At 44.2% G+C, this 23015-nt stretch overlaps 1 protein-coding gene across 6 annotated transcripts in view; it reads left to right on the top strand.

Annotated features, from left to right (window-relative positions):
- BCAS1 (brain enriched myelin associated protein 1) overlaps window positions 1-23015 on the top strand; it is a 101513-nt gene that overhangs the window by 66486 nt on the left and 12012 nt on the right. For 3 of the 6 annotated variants that reach the window (XM_058686009.1, XM_058686006.1, XM_058686008.1), the window contains one exon: window positions 20674-20739. The exons of 2 other annotated variants lie outside the window; for them this stretch is intronic. In XM_058686009.1, the coding sequence (XP_058541992.1) occupies window positions 20674-20739 (66 nt within the window). Of the gene's footprint in view, window positions 1-4866; window positions 4909-12670; window positions 12845-20673; window positions 20740-23015 lie in introns of all 6 variants that reach the window. One more of the 6 variants, XM_058686011.1, reaches the window with a different exon arrangement.

Raw genomic sequence — 23015 nt, 5'->3', positions numbered from 1 at the left:
ACATTAACTCGGTAGCGGATGCCGAAGAGGTGTGGGCGGGAAGCTCTCCCAGCAGGGAAACGGCACACTCCGTGGCTGCCGCAGAAGGTACACGAAATGTGGCCAAGACCATGCAGGAGGCTGGCAAGTGACGGAAGTCTGAGGAACACTGATTGGCGGCAGACAGATCTGACTCTGGGTCCAATGAGCCTGGATGAGCAGCCTCAGTTTCAAAATTTGTAAAATGCAAATAATAAGGGTACCTAGACGGAGAAATGAAGATTAGATAAAAAGAATGCCCGCAAACCCCCTAACACCACGCCTAGCACAAAAGTGGCCAATGACAGGGGTCTGGGTGGCTCAGTCGGTTGAGACTCTGACTCTCGATCTCAGCTCTGGTCACGATCTCATGGTTTGTGGGATCAAGCCCTGTGTCAGGCTGTGCACTGACAGCACAGAGCCTGCTTGGGATTCTCTCCCTCCCTCTCTCTCCGCTCTTACCCTGCTCATGCACACACCCTCTCTCTTTCAAAATAAATTAATAAACTTTCAAAAAAAGGTGGCCAATGAATTGTCCTTCTGACCTATGTCATTTATCTCCTGCGTGTTCAGGAGGGGACACACTTCATCTTTCTATACCCTCCAGTTTGGAGAAGCTGCTAAGCTACTGAGCTTCAAATACTTTATTTTTCCTTATCTTTGGGGTCTCTGAGGGATATATTGGTTCCTCTTTGAAATTCAAGCTATTTCCATTGAAGAAAAAACAGGACCAGTTGACATTCATCCCCCTAATGATCAGATTTCATATAGGTCAGTCTCATTGGTTTTTTTCCTTTTCCTCGATTATCTGGCTTTATTTCTTGAGTAGATTATAAAAATAATGAAGAGACACTAAAACCCAGTCACCGGTAAATCTTGTTTTTCTTTCTTCCACCTAATCAGGAAGACAGCTCTAGATGAAAGTAAAACACAGGCAAGATTCACTCATGCAAGAGTATTTTTAGCTTCTTTCTTTGTGCTGAGTTTTTTTGTGCTAAGTGCTGGGTGCTAAGGCATTGAAAAGATAGAGCGAACAGACTGGTCCCCTTGTGTAGCTGAAAATCTCATGGGGGGATGTATGTTTTAGTAGAAAACAAAATGAAGACCTCTGTTTTCTTTAAATTAGAAAACACTTGATTATAAAATCACTGTTGTAAAAATTTTTGGAAAAGAAACAAAGAGGAATGCTAGAGAATTTTGATATTTCCGCTAACCCAAGCTCTCTTTCTTCTCCTCTTGTAACTGAGAAGCTTTCACACAAACTGGCTTTGAAGTGTGTGCGTCCACAATATGAGCATCAGAAATAAAATTCTCCCCTAACACGCTGTGGATATGAGATTATAAGTTATTTTGATTTATAGGCTTGATTGCGAAAGTCGTTCTTATTATAAAACAAAAATAACAAAAATAACCTTTGAGAAAATTAATTTCAAATGATGTCGTGTTTGCCAAAAACTGTTTCGAATCCAGTGACTGGACTACCTATGCCCTTTATTGTTCTGGGGTCTTTGGTATACCATTTGTTCTGTGACCTCCCAAAAGTTACTCAGCCTCTTTGAGTTTCTTTTTCCTCATCTGTTGAAGGAAAGGGTTGATCTTGAAAGGAAATAGATGATCTTGAAAATTTCTTGTACGTGGCAAGTCTTGCCCAACAGACAGAATCAGAAAGTTTGGACACATTGCTTGACCACCGAAAGCCTCTGTTTTCCTTTGTGTAAGTAGGGACGTGTTCATCTCACTGTGTTGCTGTGACAGTCCGGTAACTGTACCCAGAGAGACCCTCGGACATAGTAAGGGCTCCACGAACAGTTTTATCATCTCTTCAGGTGTGAACAGTTGCTGGTGATGATCTAAACATCCATGTGTGGCGTTTGATGCCAACAAAAGGCACAAAACAAGACTAAGGCTCGTTTGTACTGCTGTCGAAACACCTAAAGTCCATTTGGGGGAACAAGGCACATACACATGCCTGCACTTGCAAGTGTGTGTGCACGTGCACCATTAGTAAATGCCGCATTTGAAATATCTTCAAACGGGTATTTGAAGGTAGATGCAGGTATACAATCCGTGTCCACGGCGCAAGAAGACGTATCTGGGAAGGTCGATTCCTTTCTCCCCTCCTCCTGCATAGTGTAAAGGTAAAAATAAACACAGGACTTAGACCAAAATGAACATAGGGAAGAGTTCTTAGCCCGGAAAGCAGCTTTCCATCCCCCACACGATGGTGTGGGAAAAATAATGGGAGCCCTGAAGTCAAAGAGACACATCATCAAATCTCAGCTCTGACAGTTACTGGCCGTTTGAATGTGACGGGGTGACTTGAATCCCCCCTGCTCCACTTTCCTCAGCTCTGGGGACAGACCGTGGCATCTACTTTCTGTGGTTAGTGGGAGGACTGAGTTGGAGAACGAATGCAAAGTGACTGGCCCTGTTCCAAAACGATGATGTTGGAATCCGGTGTTAACGTGTGGGGTGCAGGTTACAAATGCTGTGGGTGTTTAGAAAAGGGAGCAGTCGGTGTAGGTCAAAACAGACTGAGAGGACTTTGAAAATCCTCTGGATCCTCTGAGTTATCTGCTTCAAACACAGATGCCTGCATTTGATCCCAGAACCCACAGGAATCCTGGTTAAGAGAGTCTGGCATATGGCCGGACAATTATGGAAGCACTTGAAAGGCGGGCCGAAACGTCTAAGCTTGAGGAAAGGTCTTAGGGCCACTGTGAAACCAGTGAACTCAGAACAGCTGTCACATGATCAAAATGACGCTTCCAGAAGACCTGCTAGCCACGGGATGTCTGTTAGCTTAAGTGCTACCATGTGACAGGATTTTAAAGAAACATCCTTTCACGAATGTGCTCTTCAAAGGATGGGATCCTTTGCTGTGCGAGTTTATACTGATGAGTTCAGGAGCTGTTTAGGCCCTCGTTCCCAGCAATGTAAATGCCCAAGCAGGATCCTTTAGTTTCAAAGTGGGTTTTGGTTGGGATGGTGAAGGAGGCTGGACAGTCCGTGGGCTCAGCAGATAACAGCCAGATGCCCAGTTCATTGAAGGAGATGAGAAGTTTCTAGTTTGAGATTTGAATGGGAGTGCTGCGCTCCATGTGGCTCCAGATTAGCCCCACACCCTCTTGTGTTCTTCTCACCGGAGAGCTTGGGAACCCAACGAGCACCTCCCGGCCTGCAGAAATGGGACTTGCGCCGAAAGAGCCCCTCTCGTCTGCTTTGAAGTGAGCCGTTGCACCAGCAGCACCGTCCAGTTTTCGTTCTCGTCTTCCATCTATCACACCGGACCCCCTGGCCGTGGGAAAGAGCGAATTGCAATTCGGTGCTGCTGGTTGCTCTGCCCGTGGGCTTTCTGCTCGGTATGAAACGTAAAGAGGAAAGGGGGACACTGCCTGAAGCCTCCAGTTGTCATTGTGTGTTGAGCGCTGGTGCAGGTACGCCTTACATGTGAGATCCAGGCTCTGCTCACAGAACGGTTTCCGTGGAGCTACTGTTGATAAATGGCCCGAGCTGAACATCTCATCTAGAGAGAAAGCAAATCTGGCCGTGGAGAAGGAAGCTCACACAGCTACTACAAAGCGTGACGCAGACCCTTGACGTCTGAGGGTCTTGGAACTTGGCTCTTGGAACCACTTCGACCACTCCCTAGCTGTACCACCTTGAACAAGTGACTTCGCCTCCCTGTGTCTCCATTTCTGTCTACGTAAATGACGATCACCCTCCTGACCGCTTGGGGCCACTTCCAGTGCGATGGTGTGTACAAAGCCCCTGCACGTACAAGGTAGATGCAGGTGTACGATCCGTGTCCACGGCACAGGGAGACGTATTTGGGAAGGTCGATTCCTTTCTCCCCCCCTCCTGCACAGTTTAAAGGTAAAAATAAACACAGGACTTAGAACAAAATGAACATAGGGAAGAGTTCTTAGCCTGGAATCCAGCTAGGAACACCCTAAAATGATGGGCAAAATATTTGGTTCGTGTTTATTTTTCTGGAAAGAGAGTCCAGATCTGCCAAGCGGGTCTCAAAGCGGTCTGCGAACATCACCCCACCACAACCCCTCCCTGCCGAATTTAAGAACAACTGCAAAGATCATCTCCAAAGTTGAAGCCTCGCAAACGGTCGTCATGTAATGGTGGCCTCGACCTTTGACAGCACTGGGGCAATTGCTCCCCTCCTTGAGGCAGTCTGCGTATGACAGAATTACTGTAGGGAGGAATAGTGTTTGAAGTTGGGTGTGTTAGACCCCAGCCTTCTGGGCCTCCAGAGAAGGGTTCTAGCCGGATTCAACTTTGGCATATGATGCCACCGGCCTATGTTGAGGGCTGAAGCAGCTACCGATGCTGGCCACTGCACGACGGTCAGGATAAGGCCAAAGACCCTGCTCGTTACCTCACCACCTATTTGCTCTATGTGTACCATGGGATGGATGTCTCTGGACTCAACTGCCAGAATTTTCCTGAGCGGCTCATCTGTTTTTGCCTGACAGCGACTGTGTCTTGTGTGATTTTCATCAACAAGCAGAAAATGTTAGGGCAGACGTGGCGCTGACCCACAGCCGAGGCTGTGGTCTGTGTTTTCTGCGGCAACGCTTCTCCCCCACTCCATTCGTGTCCTGGCCGCGTCTGGGTATTTATTTTCCCTTCGTTGCGTTTTCAAATACGCGACTATTTATCATCTCCCTGTACCGTGTGGTCCCGCGTAAGTCTCTCTCAAGTTCTCTTTGGAACCAGGTGTGCGTAAGCAATTCAGTGTCCAAGAATGGCACCAGAGGGCTGTTGGCCCAAAGAACTCTCCATTTTTTGGTAACATTCTGACTCTTACTTTTGTTTTTATCTTCCCTTCAGTCGGTCAAAGAGGACTCAGTCCCCGCAGGTGCGGAGGAGAATGTAAGTTGTGCGGTAAATGGCAGAACCATTTCGTTCTCTCCTTCCGCGTGCTGGACCATTGGGCATTTCAGCTCTGGGGTCCTGTGTTCTTGCGTTGCCCCAAGTGTCTCCCATCTGCCGTCGACTCTTTCAGCCTTCCATGTGATTAGGGACCAGTGGGGATAACATCGGGTGAATATTTGCAATGCCTATGAAATCAGCACAAACGAAATCACAAAGTCAGAGCATGCGTTTTTACGATTTGTCGTCATCCAGGGGCTGAAAGAGTCTATCACACTTAAGACCATCCTTCCACTTCCTTAAGGGGCAGTGATGCTGCCCCCTACGCTTCTTCTACCTTGATCGCTCTCTGTTTCCATGGCAACCCAGATTCTCTACTAACTGTGGGCGGTACCCAGGACAGATAGGCGCGTCAAGCATGAGAGCATCTTGCTGCACTTGATGCTAAGACTGTTGTTCTTGGGCGGGAGAACCGACTCCTCGGGTCTACATCTGGGAGACATGGGTTGGACCTCGCTGTCCAAACCCTCCAGACTGTGTGTTCACGTCTAAAGGGGATAGCTCCATAGAGGCACCGCAAAAATGCAGTTTTCCAAAAACATCTTCCAGGGAGATTAATCAATTGTCCTCACGAGTCAGCAGCTTCCTGCTCTGAATGGAGTACAGTCTTGGAAAATTTTACAAGTGGGGATAAGCGAGTTCACAGCTCCTTAAGATAGAAACCGATCATTATCGTTTTGCCAAAGCAAAATATGTTTGGCTCTTTCTAGGTGTCTCTTGTTTGCTAGCCTTGGAGAGAGCTTGTGTTTTCATTTTTATTTAATTGCTGGCATTGAACTGATGTTGAAAATCCAAGTCTGTTCCAGAAATGTCGTCTGTGATGTGGGATGGAAATTAGAATGGTTGTTACAATTCTTGCTAGGAGAAAGGTCTTTCAAATCTGCTTTTTTGTTATTGTAATTGTTTTTCTTTCCCTCCCCCCTCCCTCTTCCTTCCTTCCACCCTCCCTCCCTCCCTCCCTCCCTTCCTCCCTCCCCCCACCCCTCCTTTCTTCCTTCCTTCTTTTCGTCCTTCCTTCTCTTTCTTTCTTCCTTTCTTCTTTCTTTCTTTCTTTCTTTCTTTCTTTCTTTCTCTCTTTCTTTCTTTCTTCCCCTTCTCTTATGAGTCAAACTTACGAGCTCAGCAAAGCCCAGATCTTTCATAATTCCAAAAAATTCTCATGAATTTACCAGCTATTTTCTACGGAGCCAAAGCCTCTATTTCAGCAACCTGTGAGGAGAAACAGTGTGAGTCTTTTCCTCCATGAATTTTACATTTAAAAGCTGCAGGTTAACCCTGGGGCATCAGTTAGCATTGAGGTTCTGAGTTTTTTGGAGAGAAACTTCGTTTTGGATGTTTGTGTGCCATTACCTGTTTGAGGAACCCCGCATCAATACAGGGTTGACCTCTGACAAAGAGGAAGTATTTCCTTTTCTAATGTGAAATTCGGAACAGAAATATAAATGTAAACTAAAGTCAAATTACTGATGCCAAAAGAGAACAAAAAAGCTGCTGAAGGTATCAAAGAAAGCAAAATATTTTCTCAAGAAAATGAAGATGCATTATGAAAATGGCTTTAGGTTACTTAGCCCTCAAAAGAACATTTCTGTTTTTAAGCTCCAGCATTTCTTTGTCTGCCTGTTAGTTGGAGGGATGAGACTAAAAGCAGTGGGTCTTGGGCCCTTTATCCCCAGACTCTGCCCCCTCTTGGACCTCAGTTTACTCATCTCTTAAATGCCCACAATGATATTACCCACCCCTTAGGGTTCTTGCAAGAATTAAGCAAACAATGCATTTAACGTGCATGTTTCAGTGCCCAAAACACAGAAAGCATTCAGTAATTCAGGGGTCTGCAAACAGCAGCTCACAAGCCAATTCCAGCCCATTGCCGTAGGGCCCACAAGCTAAAATTGGTTTTTACATTTGGAATTTTTTTTTAACGTTTCTTTATTATTGAGAGACAGAGAGAGACCGAACAAGAGCAGGGGAGGGGCAGAGAGAGAGGGAGACACAGAATCCGAAGCAGGGTCCAGGCTCCGAGCTGTCAGCCCAGAGCCCGACGCGGGGCCCGAACTCACGGACCGCGAGATCATGACCTGAGCCGAAGTCGGACGCTTCACCGACTGAGCCACCCAGGCGCCCTGGTTTTTACATTTTGAATCATTGAAATAACTGAAAGAATAATATTTGGGGGGGGGGGGGGGGGGTGCATAAAAATTTCACCAACTTCCCATTTTACTGTTTATGAATAAAGTTTTATTAGAATACAACACACTCATTCATGTGCATATCACCTGTGGCTGCTCCCCCGCTTCAATGGCAGCGTAGAGTGAGTGCTCCCAGTGATCAGAGATTGTATTTCCTCGAGCAATTACACATCCCTAAGTGCCCACGTCGAGTGAAGGCATGCATGAAATAATTAGTTTAATTTCCTCCTCCCAAATAAGAGAGATGGCATTAATCAAAACAACGTACAGTTAAAAACAGAACTATTAAGTGTGATTAACCATACTATGAGAGTCCTATCTAGCGACGTCTGGCTAGAATATGGTTGGTTCGTTTTTGTTTCGTTTTGCTTTTTTAAAAACCTGTGGAAGTTTAGCGCTTTTCCTAGAATGTGCTTCGGGTCCTATCAGAAATAAAATCTGCTACAGAGACTAAAGAATCATTCCTCTGTCATCTGAGAATATTTTGGCCCTTGCTTAATTCAATTAATGTGCTAGCTAATGGGGGAAAAAATCTTTCCCTCCCAATGACCTATACCATCAAGGAAATAGGTACTTCTGTTTTTTACCTCTCTGAGGAAGTAACCTCATGGTTGCGAGTGAAAGAAAACCCAACCCAATCTGGATTTGTTTTTGAAAAGGAATTTATTGGCACTCATCACTGGGAAGCAGAATTGGTTTTAAATAAGTCTTGATTCGGGGCTTTCCTGTGGCTCAGCCTTCCCGGCCTGCCTACATTTCCACCTTCCGATGTCACGTCGCCCAGTTCTGAGCAAAGGAGAGATTGGTCCGGTACAAACTCTGCCTGTCCTAGAATCTGTTCTCCTTCATGGACCTACACGGATTCACATGCTCTATTAATCAGCTTTGGCCAGATTTTGGTGAAAAATCGAAGCCCCACACTGCAGTGGCTTTCAATAGCAAGGATTCTTGTTTTCCTCATTCAGGCTATGCGGCAGCTGCGGGTTCTCTGTGGCTGATCCATGTGGCTCCTTCCTGCCGAGATCTAGACTGAGAAAAACAGCCCCTTCAACAAGGATGTACAATTGTAGTGACCCAGGGAAGACAGTGCCGGGGGTGAACCATGCAAGGGCTCTGAGACCTTCCGCTCAGTCCGGCTTTCCATCACATCTGCTCACGGTGCATTTGCCAAAGCACGTCACACAACAATGGGCACAGATCTGTAAGCGCTGTACAGGAAGCCAGAGTGAAAAATTGGGAAAATAATACATTCTGCCCCATGTTCCCATCCCTAAACTCATACGGCCAATGAGCTAGACCATGTGGATTGGCTTGGATCTGCTCAAGCAACTTCAACCCACTTATACAGTCTTATAGTTAGGGTGTATTGTTCCCCCAAAGCAAAATGGGGGTTCCATGAAGAGAACGAAGGAGAATAGTTCCTGGGTTGAAAAAGAAAATCTTCGCCCAGTCTTGGTAATCAAATAACCGTGTTAGAAATTAAATCAGACAGCATCTTAAAGAGATTCGAAAGTAACAACTGTTAATATCAATATTTTTGTATTACGGGTGAAGTTTAGGTGGAAGAAATCTGTTTTGCTGTAAATCAGTCTCCAGAACTCGCAGTTCTAGTGAAAACTGTATAATCCAAATGCCAAGAGTAACGATGGTGTAATCTTTGAGGCAAAAAGTGGAAACTTGCTGAAATGTGTGTTCTCTGTCTTAAATGCACTAGCCGTCTTCATGCAAAGTATAATATCCCCTAATGAAGTCAAGCCAGTCCACGCGGAAGTATAGCACCCATCTGATTTTCACCGCATCCGCCATGCCCCAAATTAAAATGTGCAGATGCAGTTATATATTCTAAAGAAGGAGCGACTTCTTCCAAAGCCTTGGCTGGAAGGATATCGGGAAACTATCCGGACAAAAATCAAATTCTATGTCTGTATATGCAAATTAGCTCCTCACTCAGCTCAAATCCTTCTGGATTTCCACACTGGAAATCGGTGGATTTTCCTTGGCTGCTGAAAGCCAATTTCTTGGCCTGACTTCAAAGCTAATGGGACTCTCTAGAAGTATCGCCCACATCAGCCTTTTTTTTTTTTTCACCTACCGAAATAGTTATGTTTTGAAGAATGGACTCTGGCCTAGGATTTATGAGTTGATACCACTTACCATTTGTAAAGGCCCAGCAAGAAAACCATTGGCAATTGAAAGGTTGATTGATGAGGTTACCATACAGTCTGATTATTTTATTATGTAATTTTCCCTCCAGGCCCTTACATACAAAAAAAGGAACTCGCTGCTTCAGAGACAGAATAATTCTGAACCCAGATTCAATGAGTCAGACTCTGGTCATTACCGACCTCAGGGTTATTTCCCATTTCTCCACCCTTTTCCCCATGATCTCAGGCAAGGTTGGCAACTACCATACCCACAAAGTATTTGATCATTATTAGTCTAAAACAGTAGTCCCATTTTTTTTTTGCAACAATTTGTCTAGGGGTAAGGATGTGACAACTTCTGGCCAGTGCAATGTATGCTAAGGTAGGGAATCAAAATACAGACGTTCGTTTGGAGGGAAGCTTTTGCTGGGACCTTCCTCCATTTTTTAAGACATTGGGTTGAGGATGTCATGCCTGGAACTGTGGCAGCTACTTATATATCCATGAGGTAACAAATAAAAGGGTGAAAATCCAGCATGCCAAAGATGGGAGAACCAAAGGATAGAAGGAACCCATGTTTTTAAAGACATTGTGGAGCCATAGAACCAATCCTAGAACTTCCTACTTTCAGACTGGTTCTGTATCATTACTGGTTAAGCCATATTAGGTATTCGGTTACCGGTCCACAACTCCATCCCCATTGAAATGGCTACTTACCTGTGCTATGACTTTGGCCAAGCCGTTCAGTCATTCACATTCTTCATCTATAGGATAGGGACAATGTTATCTTACTCTGAGCTCTTTAATAATTCAATAACTATTCACTGGGGGAATATATTAAAAATACTCTGCACGATGTCAGGCATGGTAAGAGGTGGTTATTAATATCATCTCTAAAAAATGGGCGTATGCATGGCGGGTGATTCCACATTATTCAGGCCCATGAAATAAACAGCTCTCATAATAGCTCAAGTAACAGCCAGTGGTGTTAACTGAGTGCTTGTTATGTGTCAGGCACCGTTCTAAGAGCTTCACGTGCACTTCCTGGATTTAATTTTGCAAACCACTTTCTGATGTGTATACTGTCCCCGTCGAGAAGATGGAAACCCCATCATCTCGATATCGGGATGTTGAGTAGGGACCTCTGTTTAGAGCCTCCGTAAGGGGTGAAGTCAAGACTTGGAGCCAGGAAGGCACTGCAGGCTGATCTCGTGATCACTAGGTCAGACCGCCTGCCTGTCAGGGTCACCCCGGGACCCTTGTGGCTGAAGGTTCTTTTTCAGAAATGCAACTGAACTGAACCAGGCCCAGATATGGAAACCCATGACCACGTCTGACCACCACTCCCAGTATGTCACCTGGCTTCAATCTCATCCTGGTTTCCCAAGATGGGCCTGGGTCAGGGCAAGGCAGCCCTGCAGCAGGAGAAGCCTCTTCCCAAACATTTGCTGTTTGGCTGTCCAGTGCTTTCATTCTTCCTATGTCTTAAGATGGGACAACTTGGCTTGTGTTCACCCCAGCCCCTGCAGCTCCTTGCTCTCTTATGGTCAATCCATGCCGATCTCCCCTGCTTTGCGTCCTTCGGACTTTCGAGTTGATGACTCCCCAGATCGATTGATGACTTCCCCGTATCTTTGTCGACAGACGGAAGATGCTCGAAGTCATGCTGATGTGTTATGAAATGGAAGGCGGGGAGAGACGGCTGTGATTCAGTTGCTATATTTCAGGCTGGTTCCTCATGCTGATTGGTTAACGGGCACCTCCCTGCTTCGGTTGACAATGCAGAAATTCAGGGTCTTTCTCAGTCTGGATCCCTGGGGTCACGGGCAAACCAATGGTATATTCTGGATGAACGGAAGGAAGATGATTTCTCCACAGGCATGCTGTGTTTCTAGAAATACCTAAGTTGCCTCCCCCCAACTCCCTGACAGCAAGAACAAGATTCCGAGGAAGGGACGGCGCCTGGCACCAGCAAAGACAAATGCACAGATAACTTTGGCTCTAGAGCAACTGTCTCTGAGGCAGGGGAAGGCAAGCGTGTTGTGCAAAGGGCCGGGCAGTAAATATTGCAGACTTTGCAGGCCACATGTGGTCTCTGTTGCGTACTTTTTCATCTTTTAAAAAAGCATTTTACAACCCCTTAAAAATGTAAAATCCATTTGTAGCTTGGGGCCGTACTAAAATAGTCTCTGGGCTGGATTTGGGAGTAGCTTGCCAGCCCCTGCCCGAGGAAACCAAAAAAGAAATTATGAAGCCCTCTCAGGGCCAATTAAATCTGTTGCAGGGATCAGTGCGAAAGCAGAAACTGTTCCAGATGTGACTGGGGCACAGCACAAATGGGGTGAGGCGATGCAAAAAACGGAATTTGGAATCAGAGTGCAGGTGAATGGGATCTTCCATCCAAACCCCGCGTTGCTGGCCATCCCTTGTCCCCCATGGACATCCAGGGGGCACTGAGCTCACTAGGTACCTCGCTGGGGGCCGTAAGGAACTTGGCCAATTTTCTTGCCAAGTTTGGTTTTCTTCTGAAAGCATGAATTTCAGTAAAGGAACAATGGCAAATGACCAGCCCTGGGGTGGGGTGGGAAGTAAGTTTAGGAGGAAGCCCAGTCTGTTCAATCCAGTGTGGCTTTCCGCAGAGACAACGAATTCTCCCCAGTTGCAGGTAAATGTAGGGCACGTGATGGGAGATGTCACAGTCACCGTCTCTGAGGGTGGACCCTTAAGGAAACGATTCACTCCTGATTTTTACACAGGCTAGGTGTAGGTCACCTTGATGGCAGACCAAAGAGGCGGGCCTCCTGGAAGGGAGGGGCGTTGAGCATGTGATGGACGGCAGTCCCCAAGAGGGGCTTTCTGTCGAAGCCTTGAACCTCAGGCAGGAGGAATCTCGCTACTCCCAAGTCAGTGGATTTGGCATTTTTTTAGAAGTTGGCTGTTTGACAGCACATTATATGGTGGCACCTGGGTGGCTCAGTACGTTGAACATCTGACTCTTGATTTCGGCTCAGGCCATGATCTCATGGTTCATGAGATCGAGCCCGAGTCTGTCTCTGTGCTATCAGCAAGGAGGAGCCTGCTTGATTCTCTCTCTCCTTCTCTCTCTCTGTCCTTCCCCTGCTGACATTCCCTCTCTCTCTCTCTCTCTCTCTCTCTCTCTCTCTCTCTCAAAATAAATAAATATAAAAGAAAAAGAAAGCCCACTATATGACATGAGCATTACTTCTGGAAGATGTGCCTGCGTGGAAATGATCGTTGGCTCAAACCTGTAGCTACTCTGTGAAGAAGGGGGGACCAGGACCCCACTTTCTAAAGCCTCTTTTGGGGAATGTCTTTTTATTCACTGTCTTATTACCTGGCAAAATAATCCAGGTGGTGTGTGAATCACCAGTAGAGGTTGTAAAGTCCGAGGAAGTAGAATCAGCCTTACGAACGGTGGATCTCAACGAGGAAGGAGATACCACACCTGAGCCCACAGAAGTAAAACTCAAAAGAGACGACCCCAGACCACCAAGAACCTCCCTGATGGCGTTTCTCAGACAAATGGTAAGCCACCTGCTTCCAGCACAGGAAACCTGAAATACCCAGATCAGCTTCCGAGAGCGAAGGACCCGCATCGTAGGTGGGGTGAGACACAGCTGTGGGTGGTGTAGATGGGATATAAGTGGAATCTGAAAATTCCCTTTCATCCCTCTGACTCCATCACAGAGAAAGTCTCAGGTTATTGCTAATATTCCTTAATCTTTCCTTGACTCCTGCCAACTCCCTCTTTAACAAAGACAGAGCTGGCCTTGGGTCCTGAGCTGTGGTAGCCAATCGCACCTACCTGGAAGTCAGTATTATTGTGCACTTTTAATTTAATTTATTTTTAAAGTTTCCTTCTGTGTATGGCAAATGATATTATTTTTCTCATTATGGTAATGACATGCTGTTTCCTTTGAAAATCCGTATATTTACATAAAGAACATAAGGCATTGTTTAGAGGACCAGGTCATAAATAGGCCAAGTTACATGTTGACGTTAGAAAAATTCTGAAAGTGACATGTGAGTCACACAAATGTGGACAAAGCCGATTTATAAATAGTTCCAGTTATAAAGTGGCAACATAATTTCTGATAGCAAGCACGTACAACTCGTTCCGTGCTTTTAGCTTGTATAAAATGGAAAGAATGTGGGCAGACGTGTTTTGGTGTCTATGAAGTGTCATGTACATGAAATAACTAAACATCCAAGAACTTAAATAATATAATGCAACAAAACCCAACTTGGTTGGAAGACAAAAAACAAAAACCCATGTAAAAGGTCATTGGTTCAATTCTCTTTTAATGAAAAACAAGAATTTCATTATAGTGTGCCATTATTTTCAGGAGTCTTTGGGAGTTTAATCCTTTGAGAAAGCAACTCACTGGTTTCACAGGCTCAGCCTGTTAAGAAGTTCTTTCTGGTCCACAACACAACACAACACAACACAGCACCACACAGCACAACACAAAACCCATGCCAATGGGAGCTGAGGCATATTAAGGAGAACCCTGCTAGAAATTGTTGACAGGATTCATTTTCTCTTATCAGTGGATTCTCAGAGAGTAGGAAGTATACAGTAAGTAGCAATCAGCCTGTATGGCTGGGACTCCGTGTACATTCCTTGTCATTTACTCTGCAATTTGGCGCTAAAAATGGGGATCAAGATCTGAGATTTTTCAACCAATTTTTATGCTATGTCAGGAAAGAAAAGAACATTTGGCCCGTTTCTGGCAACCCATCTACATTACAAATGGGATCCCCAAATAGCTCATCATAACATTGAGAGCGATCCAACTTTCCCATTTCTGGATGGAGTTGAGAGATACCCTCCCCCGCCTCCCCGATAGCAAAGAGCATGATTTTCTCTTCCAAATAACCAACCTGAGACTTCTTTACTTAAAAGACAAGAAAATGCAAGAGATTCCAAATAAGGCATGAAAGACATCTAAACCACTCACTACATCCGTTGGAAACAAATCCTTAAATTCTAATGAGGTCTCACATTACTTAAATTCATCCTCCAGAGCTATCCTTTAGAGGTTTCTCGGGGATATTTTCTAGCAATACAACCTGGGTACCTCTGAACTGTTAGGGGAACAAACTGGAAACAAAAGAGTCCTTTCTAATTAATTCTCCCTAGGACAGGGATAGGAGTAGAGGAAGACACATTTTTCCCCAGCAACCCTCAGTGGATTCATAGCATCAGGTCTTATAACGCCCATTGTTCTTAGTATCTACTGTGCATAGAAAGAGTTATGTCTGGAAGCCTGAACATTCTTCCCTTCTATTAATGTTTGAACTCCAAACCTTCCATGATTTGGGGGATTCTTCCTAAAAACTCCAGATATCCTAATGATTTTTGTCTTGCAGTCTGCTTTGTTTTCCTTATAACAATATATTATCATTGTGAATAATTCAAATACACAGAAGACATGGCTTTCCAGCTCACCACATCCCCATCACTTCCTCTTGTCACACTCAGCCCAGCTCTCTCATTTATGTCACTGTCCCTGTCCCTCGGGGTATTTGGGGTTGCATCCCCAATGTAAAGCCACCTCGTTCTTTACAGCAACTTCACTGAATCCCATCGTCTAGATTTATCGTACTCAGATTAACCATTGCTCTCTTGATGGACATTTGATTTGTTTCCCACTTGTGGGACTTCATTTATGTATTTATTCAGCAAATAATTGTTGAGTACCCCCTACATTCTAGACACCGGGATACAACAGTGACCATAAATAGACGTGGCCCCTGTCCTCATAGAGAATAAGGCCTAATAAGGAAAACGGGTGTTTATTTTAATCCTAGGCCATAGGCAGTGAGCACACACCATGTGTCTCACACACACGATCTAGGTGCTTTGCGGACCTGCATGAACATCCTTGTACACTTACCTTTATGCCTCTGTGTTATTATCCCCACAGCATGCAATCTTGGCTGTTGGCTTCAGCAATCGTTTTCAGGAAACACTTTTAGCTAACGTTTCATGACTTCCAAACTAATCTGAAGTGCGGATTTATGCAGTAAATCCAAACCAAACCCTGCTGTAAGGACTTGAAAATAGAGACAACATCCGACTCATCACTGAGCTCTTTATTTTTTATTTTTTGAGCCAAATAAGTGAATGTGTCAAACTGATTTGCTGCCCCATGGCAATGTGACTCATGGTTGCATATTTCTTTTAAACTAAGCACATTGCCCAGTTCACTTCTAAGAGATGTTTTTCTTTCCAGAAATTAACCTCTCGTAAAAATTGAAATGAAGAGAATATCATTTTTCAAATAAGTATACTTCAGGGAAAATAAATAGAGTCACATAAAGTCCTTGCACTGCATTTGACACACGTAGATATATGCCACTTCACGAAAATCCAATGGGCTCCTACAGATTTTCAAAATACTTGCAAGAAATAGCTAAGACATCTGTCGTGCCCTACATAGGACAAGATCCTTATATGTATTAATTCAACTGTATGTCAAGAGATTGGGTATTTGAAGTGACAATGTATTTTTATAAAGTGAGTGGGTGGAGAATTATATTCATGCGCCCGCAAACCTCATAGGCAGATGAAACCATAAAGGTGGTGGATAGAAATACAGAGATAGAGATTTATAATTTGTCAATATTAATAACACCCTGTCCTGGAAAAGTGCTTTTCCTCCTCCAAACCATTATCACACGCTGTTTCATTTAATCCTCCTCCTGTCTCTTTCTTTAGACCATTAGTTTTGTAAGAAGTCTTTGTATTAAGACTATGAGCCTTAATATTGGGCAAATGTAAGACCGAAGGGGGAGACAGCCACGCAATAATGGTCTTTTGTGGCTTACATTCAATCTATAAATCTAGTAAAGCCTGTTGAAATGTACCCTCTGGAGGAAAAAGGGGATGGTTTGTGATGGTAATTGTAAAACAAAACAAAAACAAAACCAAAAACCAAAAACAGCAGTCTCCTAGCTAAAGTTCTTGATCTCAGATTCTTCCCTGAGTATTGAACTATGAACACGGAGTTTCTCTTCAAGAAAAGGTTTCTGAAAGTAGCATTTGTGTGGGCAATTCCTGTCTCCACAGCAGCTGGCATTCCTTCCTACCCTTAAAGGGGATTCTGTGGCCATTTGGCACTCTCGGTTAATAATAATAATTAATAAGAATGGCTGCTGTTTATGTATCACGTGCAGGCAGCATGGCCGGCACTATGCTAGCACATTGCTTGCGTTATCTCATTCATTAATGTAAAAACTCTGTGCAACACATTCCTGCCCCTCTGTGCTCAGAAGGGCATGAGGACTCAGAGTGTTTTAAGTGATCTGGTCAGGATCACAGAGCCGATAAATGGCAGAGCCAGAATTCAAACTCAGGTTTTTGTTCATTCTAAAGCTTACTCTTATACTCATGTTATTGCGGCTTCCTGTGCTCCTGGAAAGTGATTTTCTGTGAGAGTAAAAGGAGGTAGAACAACCATCACCCCGTTTTTGTGATTCTCCTAGTAGTGTTTCCTGTGGAAACATCTTTCTGTGCTGGGCTTATCTGAAATTACAACAAGGCAAGAGAGGGGAGAATTAATACATGATTTGCATAAAGCTCGGATGTACGTTTTCTGAATATATTTGTCATTAGAATGAGAATTTACCTTGGCTGTGTAATTTTGTCTGATTGTCCAATTCCATTTCAAGTGAGCATCTTGATAAAACACAAAGGTTGGGACGCGTAGCCTTTGTTGATTCTGGATATTTCTAGCCGGTGTAGTTCCTTAGATTTGTTCCAATGAGGCAGAGCTAGTAAACAGTCTTGCTGATAGACTCACACTAAATTAAAATATCTGCCCAATTCTTTTTTTTAATGTTTATTTGTTTTTTGTTTTTTTTTTTTTTGAGAGAGAGAGAGAGAGAGAGAGAGATTGCGAGAGAGAGATCAATCATGAATGGGGGAGGGACAGAGAGAGAGAGGAAGACAGAGAAGCCCAAGCTCCATACTGTCAGTGAAGAGCCGATGCGGGGCTCGAACTCATGAATGGTGAGATCATGAGTCAAGAGTCAGACGCTTAATCAACTAAGCCACTCAGGCGCCCCATTTCCCAATTCTTTTAAATCTCAACTTCAGTGGGATTAGAGATCCATCAAAATACACTTGTGTTCCTTTAAAAAAAAATGTGAAGTGACCACCAAACATTTCCACTAGAATTTTGACTAAGTAATATATGTTGGAGATGCCTCAAATGTTCCTTAGAGTATCAAGCTATAGGAATGCGTGACACGGTGAAAGAAATAAAAATGACTTTATTACTATGCAAAGCTTGGATGTCACAACCAGATTCCATCTCAACACCGCAGGCTGGATGCCCTAAGGTGCTATACTTTGGCTCTCATGAATAAAAATAAAGCTCTGGAAGAAAGTTGCTCGGTACTGAACTAGAAAATATCTGAAATTACTTGGTGGTCTTCAAACTGTTCTTTAAAGTATTAGATAGATAGTCCCTGAAAAAATGTGGGGTTCCTTTCAACAGTAGCTCTATTTTTGACAGCTGGAGAAAATGAGCATCTGTGGTTATGGTCTTTGGACTACAAAGCCCAAAGTGAACTATTTGAATTGGTCTCTGAAAGAGGACTCAGCAAAGAGGAAAGAAGAGGGATAGAAAGAAAATGAAGGAAGGGAGGGAGGGAGGAAGGAAATTGTTCTTAACTGCTGTTATTGAAAGTACCTCAAATGGACCGAATAAGACCCTTAGTCTAAACTCACCATACGGTCACCTTTGATTAATACAGCTTTATCTGCCTCAAAATGAGAGAAAACAGAAAAACCATAGAAAAGCTTGAGGTATTCCCTTCTTTTTTTTTTCTTTTTTTTTAAGAAACTGAACTTCTTTGCCATGATCTCCCTGGCAGCCTAAGGGGCTGTTTTCAGGATGCTTGCCTAGACCCACCGCTGCCAAGAAAGCTTCCTGATTCAATCCAATTTCTCCTCCAAAGGTTAGCAAGGAAAGGGATGGAAAGAAAACAGATCAAAACCTTAAGCTGGCAGGGGACCTACCAGATACCAAATTGAAGCCACTGAAGAGAAGTTACGAGTCTCTCTCAGGGAGGAAAGGTGGCACCAGGGCTGTGCCTCCCAGTGTCCATTCAGGTTTAGCTTAAAAAGCCACTTTGTGTGTTTGGCTGCCTGTTTTTGCCATTCAGAATTACCTGACCAACTAATGAATTTGTGACTCCATATTTCAAAGGACGCCAGGGAACGTGTTTGGGCAGGAAGGGCTCCTAATGACGGCCTGAATTCTGGAGGCAAAGGAAATCCCAAAGCGGTAAAACCTTTGGATGGGGCGAGGAGGCTGACTGAACTGTTTATAGGGAGAGAAACTGTAAGCAAGAGACTCCATTTCTTTTTCTACATGTTCTCAAGCAAAACTGGCCCTTGTAGAGCAATGGAAAAGACTCAAGAGGAAGAAAAAAAACCCCACTTTCCATCTACAAGGATCTAAAGTTTATGTAGAGGACAAACAGATCTTTCTTTGCCTTTGGGTTGAACACCTTGGTGAAGCCCATGAGGTAATGTCCCTAAGAAAAGTATCTGGAACTTCCAGATCCCAGGGGTTCAGGCTGAAGAAAGATCGCTTCCATTCCTAACCAATTAAAAAGATTGCATCAAGGTTCTATGCTATGCCAAGCTCTGTAAAGATTGTTTCTGAGGTAGGAAAGGACCTGGAAATTCCCATTCTGTGTGAAACCACTGACGGTCCTAGTGGGACCACTGAATCAGAGCAGTACCAAGTAATATTTAAAGATGAGCATGATTGACCTCTGAGGGTGGGCACGTCCCACAGACCTCCCTATTGGAGATTCATCAACCCGCATCTTATCCAAGCTCCTGCCATTTTTCTAAATTGGGGAGCTTCATAGTGGACGCTCGATACATATGGGTTCATTGAATGGTATCTCCTGCCTTATAGGGGAGGCAGTTAAGAGGGTGGAATAGAGTGATTGCCCGGAGTCACATCCTGACTCCCTAACATGCTAGTTCCGTGACCCATGCTAGTTTCTCTGAGCTTCCATTTTCTTGACTGTAAAACGAGGAAAAGAACACTATTCCTCTATCTTGAGGCTCTGCATGATGAATAAATGAACCAGTGTGGGTTCCTGCCTCACTGGAGCGCCTAACACTTAGTAAGCACTCCAGGAAAAGTTAGCTTTCATAAATAACAATTTTTATTATCTTTACTAATAGTACTACCGTACCCCAGATGACAGAGGCATATAATATTAATCGATCAAAAAATTATTTGAGTGCCTTTGATGTTGTTAACTGTTCTCTGATGCAGGTGTTATGGATCCTTGCCATCTGCTGGCAGAACAGCTAAGATAGTTAACAGTGGGATCTGAAGTCTTCCTGTTTTCCCCCCATTGCTTAACCTGTTTCCTACACCCCCTCCCTCCAGCAGGGGAGGAGGAGATGATTAGCGATGACTTAGTGGTTTAATGTGGGAATGAAACCTGAGTCAAAATTGTTGATAAGAGCAGAGCAGTTCATTACCGGATTTCTTAGGTGCTTTATCGGGCATCGGGCATCGGGCACAGAGCATCACCGAGTCCATAGTTGAACCTGCAGTCCCCAGTATTGGTCGGCGTTTGTCTATACCAGTTAGCTGAAAGCAGTGATGCTCACACTGAGACGTGTCTCACCTGAAGGGCTTGTCAAGTACAGGTGGCTCGGCCCCAGCCCTGAGAGTTTCTGACTCTGTAGATCTGGAGTGGTGCTCAAGAATTGGTACGTCTAACAAATTCCCAAGTGATGCTGAAAGCTGTGGTCCCAGGAACGTGCTTCTAGAGCCTTTCGCTGAGAGTCAGTTTTAAGGAGCCAAACCTATGAATTCAGCCTGTCCAGCTCTGTCACTGATGCCACAGGCCACAGGGGTCACTAAAATGGAAAAGAGGGTGTTCCACATGCCCCATGTCTCTGCTAGAGGAAAAAACACAAGGAAACATCACCACCTATGTGTTACCAAGAAAAGCCTACCAATGGTTTAATTGTTCATTCATTCAATACATTCAGCCACCTCCTGGTTCCAACATTAGCACGCTGATCATCATTTATTTATCCCAGAATTCCCTAACCCCAGGGTTTAAGACTTATGTTGTTGTTGTGATTTGGGGAAGCCAACACTCGAATGTAATCGGACTCTGGTTGGAAGCCACATAGAAATCACGCATCTCAGTTGGTCTAGTTGGTCTTCCAACTGCAGAAGTTGACGCTGCATCTCAATCATGAATGACCGAGGTCAGCCATTCCAGAACTCCCCTTGCCTTGTCCATGTTGCTGTGCTTGTAGTAGCTGAAAGGCCGTTGTCTGTTTGTTATTTTAGTCAGTGAAAGGGGATGAAGGGATCACCCACTCAGAAGAAATAAATGGGAAAGACTCCAGCTGTCAAGTAAGTGACCTGTCAACTCTGTTCGGTGGTGGGGTTAGCCTGCATGCTCTTACTTCTTTCTAGCCTAGTTCCCAATGCAATTCTCAACCACAAGGCGGCTCATTTACCGACTCTAGGTTGAGCGCTTGCTGTACCTGAGGCACTCTCTTGGGCTCTACAGACACATGCACGAACAGGCTCTGTTTCTTATTTAACACTTACTTTTCCACCTCTTCTCCACAGAGCAAACCCCTTCCCATCCTTCAAGTCTTGCCTGAATGTCCCCTCCTCAAAGAGATGTCCTATTTCCACCCATCACTGTTGTGTCTTGTTCTTTTACTTCGTGGAATTTATGACACATTGTAGTAAGTCATCTGTCTACTCATTATCCGTCTCCTCTACCCCTTTCTTTCTGTGTCTGGAGCAAGGGAGGGGCCTCTTCTAATTTTCCATCGCACTGCATGGTGCCTGGCATATAGTAGGAGCTATTTCTTTGAAAAACGAGTGAAGAAACATGGGATCGTGTGGTTTTTTCCATTATTTTCTCCACTCTAGAGAAACACAGCTAAGACATGTTGATAACTCCACATATTCATTTCTTTAAATGGGGTCATCTCATGCTCCATACCCTATTTTATAACCTGCACTCTTTCTTCACTTAAAAACACACCTCCACGAAAATCTCAACAAGTATCCTTCAACTAATTTTTGCAACACAGAGAACTGGTTAAGAGCAGAGCTGCTGGCTCAGATTGCCTGCGTTTGAACCCTGGCTTTGCTATCTTTTATCTGTGTGACTGAAAACAAATTACCCAATGTCTCCGTGCCTCAGTTTCCTCACCTATATCACAGAGCTAGGAAAAGCGCTGCCTCACGGCACTGTCATACTTAGATGAGTCAGTGCACGTAAAGCACCTGGAAGTCCCAGCACGGAGGACGCGATGAATGTTAGTGGCCATGCGAATCAGCACGGGCTGCCATACCAACTGTCATAGATGGAGTGGTTTAACAATGGAAATTTGTTTTCTCACAGTTTTGGAGACTGGAAAATCCAAGATCAGGATGCCAGCAATGGTTTGGTTCCTGGTGAGGAGAGCTCCTTCCTGGCTTTCTGACAGCCGCCTTCTCACTATGTCCTCACATGGTGGCTTTTATAGGGACACTAATCCTATTGATCAGGGCCCCATCCTTCTGACCCCAGTTAACCTTAATTACTTTCTTACTCCAAATACTTTCACACTGGGGGTTAGGGCTTCAGTCTGGGGAGCCATAGCAGTTGCTATTGTTTTGTTACTGTTACTTATGCCGCTGATAAGAAATTACCACCCTACAGTATTTGTTCTTATCACACACGCAAATGGACAGCAGCGACTACCATTCATTATATTTCCATGACCATAATACTTGGATTATCCTATATATTCCAACAGGGAATATATTGCTTTTTGCTGCATTCAAATTATTTCTGTTTTTCTTTTTCAACTTCCTGCTGTGCTTGTCCCCAAACGTGTTCTCCGGACCACTGGGAACCCAACACTCCTCGAGTTAACTATCTTGGAAACACGATACATGTACTTTATTCCATATGAAAGTTTTAAACATAATTGTACATTTTTGTCTAGAATGTGAAAGTGAAACAGTTATGCCGATCGTCTTGGATGCAGACTTGAGGAGACGGATGTGTGATCGTTGAAAGAATGATAAATGCTTTGTTTAATTTGGGGGATGGGAAGAGACATTCTCTGTTCCCTTCAGAATTGTCCTCTCAGAGTTACGAAAAGTCTCGGGTGATGATTCTAGGAAAAGGAGCCCAAGGCAACTCCCAGTTGAGGTGTGCCTCAGGGTCTGAATTAAACGGGATGTTCCCATGACCTTTTCCCCCAACTTCCAGCCAACGTCACTCAGTTCTACAAGAAGATACACTCAAGATGACTCAGATGAGAATAATTTGTGTGATAAATCCTGAGACAGAGTCAAATCCCAAGCAAAGATTTTAAATCATCTACATTTAATGACGAAGCAATCATCGCACAGTTTAGATTCTTAGCTTACTCTGAATGTAAGGAACCAGCCATCTGTTATTTCCAGGAGTTAGTGTCTAAGCCATTAAAAAGAACATTTAAGCCCTAATAGCAGTGGTGTAATTATGCGGTAAATGGACCTGATCCACTGAAATCGCCCCTCGTGAAAAAAATCAATGTCCCGTGAAAGCTATTGACGTGCGGGCACTTCTCACTCCCCACCCCGCAATGATTTGCCGAGGGAAATAGTGTAGAAACATCTGGAAGGCAAGTTGC

The sequence above is a fragment of the Neofelis nebulosa genome, chromosome 9 (assembly GCF_028018385.1).
Source record: "Neofelis nebulosa isolate mNeoNeb1 chromosome 9, mNeoNeb1.pri, whole genome shotgun sequence".
Classification (NCBI taxonomy): Eukaryota; Metazoa; Chordata; class Mammalia; order Carnivora; family Felidae; genus Neofelis; species Neofelis nebulosa.
The sequence above is the reverse complement of the archived record's forward strand: the minus strand, read 5'-3'. Positions and strand labels throughout refer to the sequence as shown.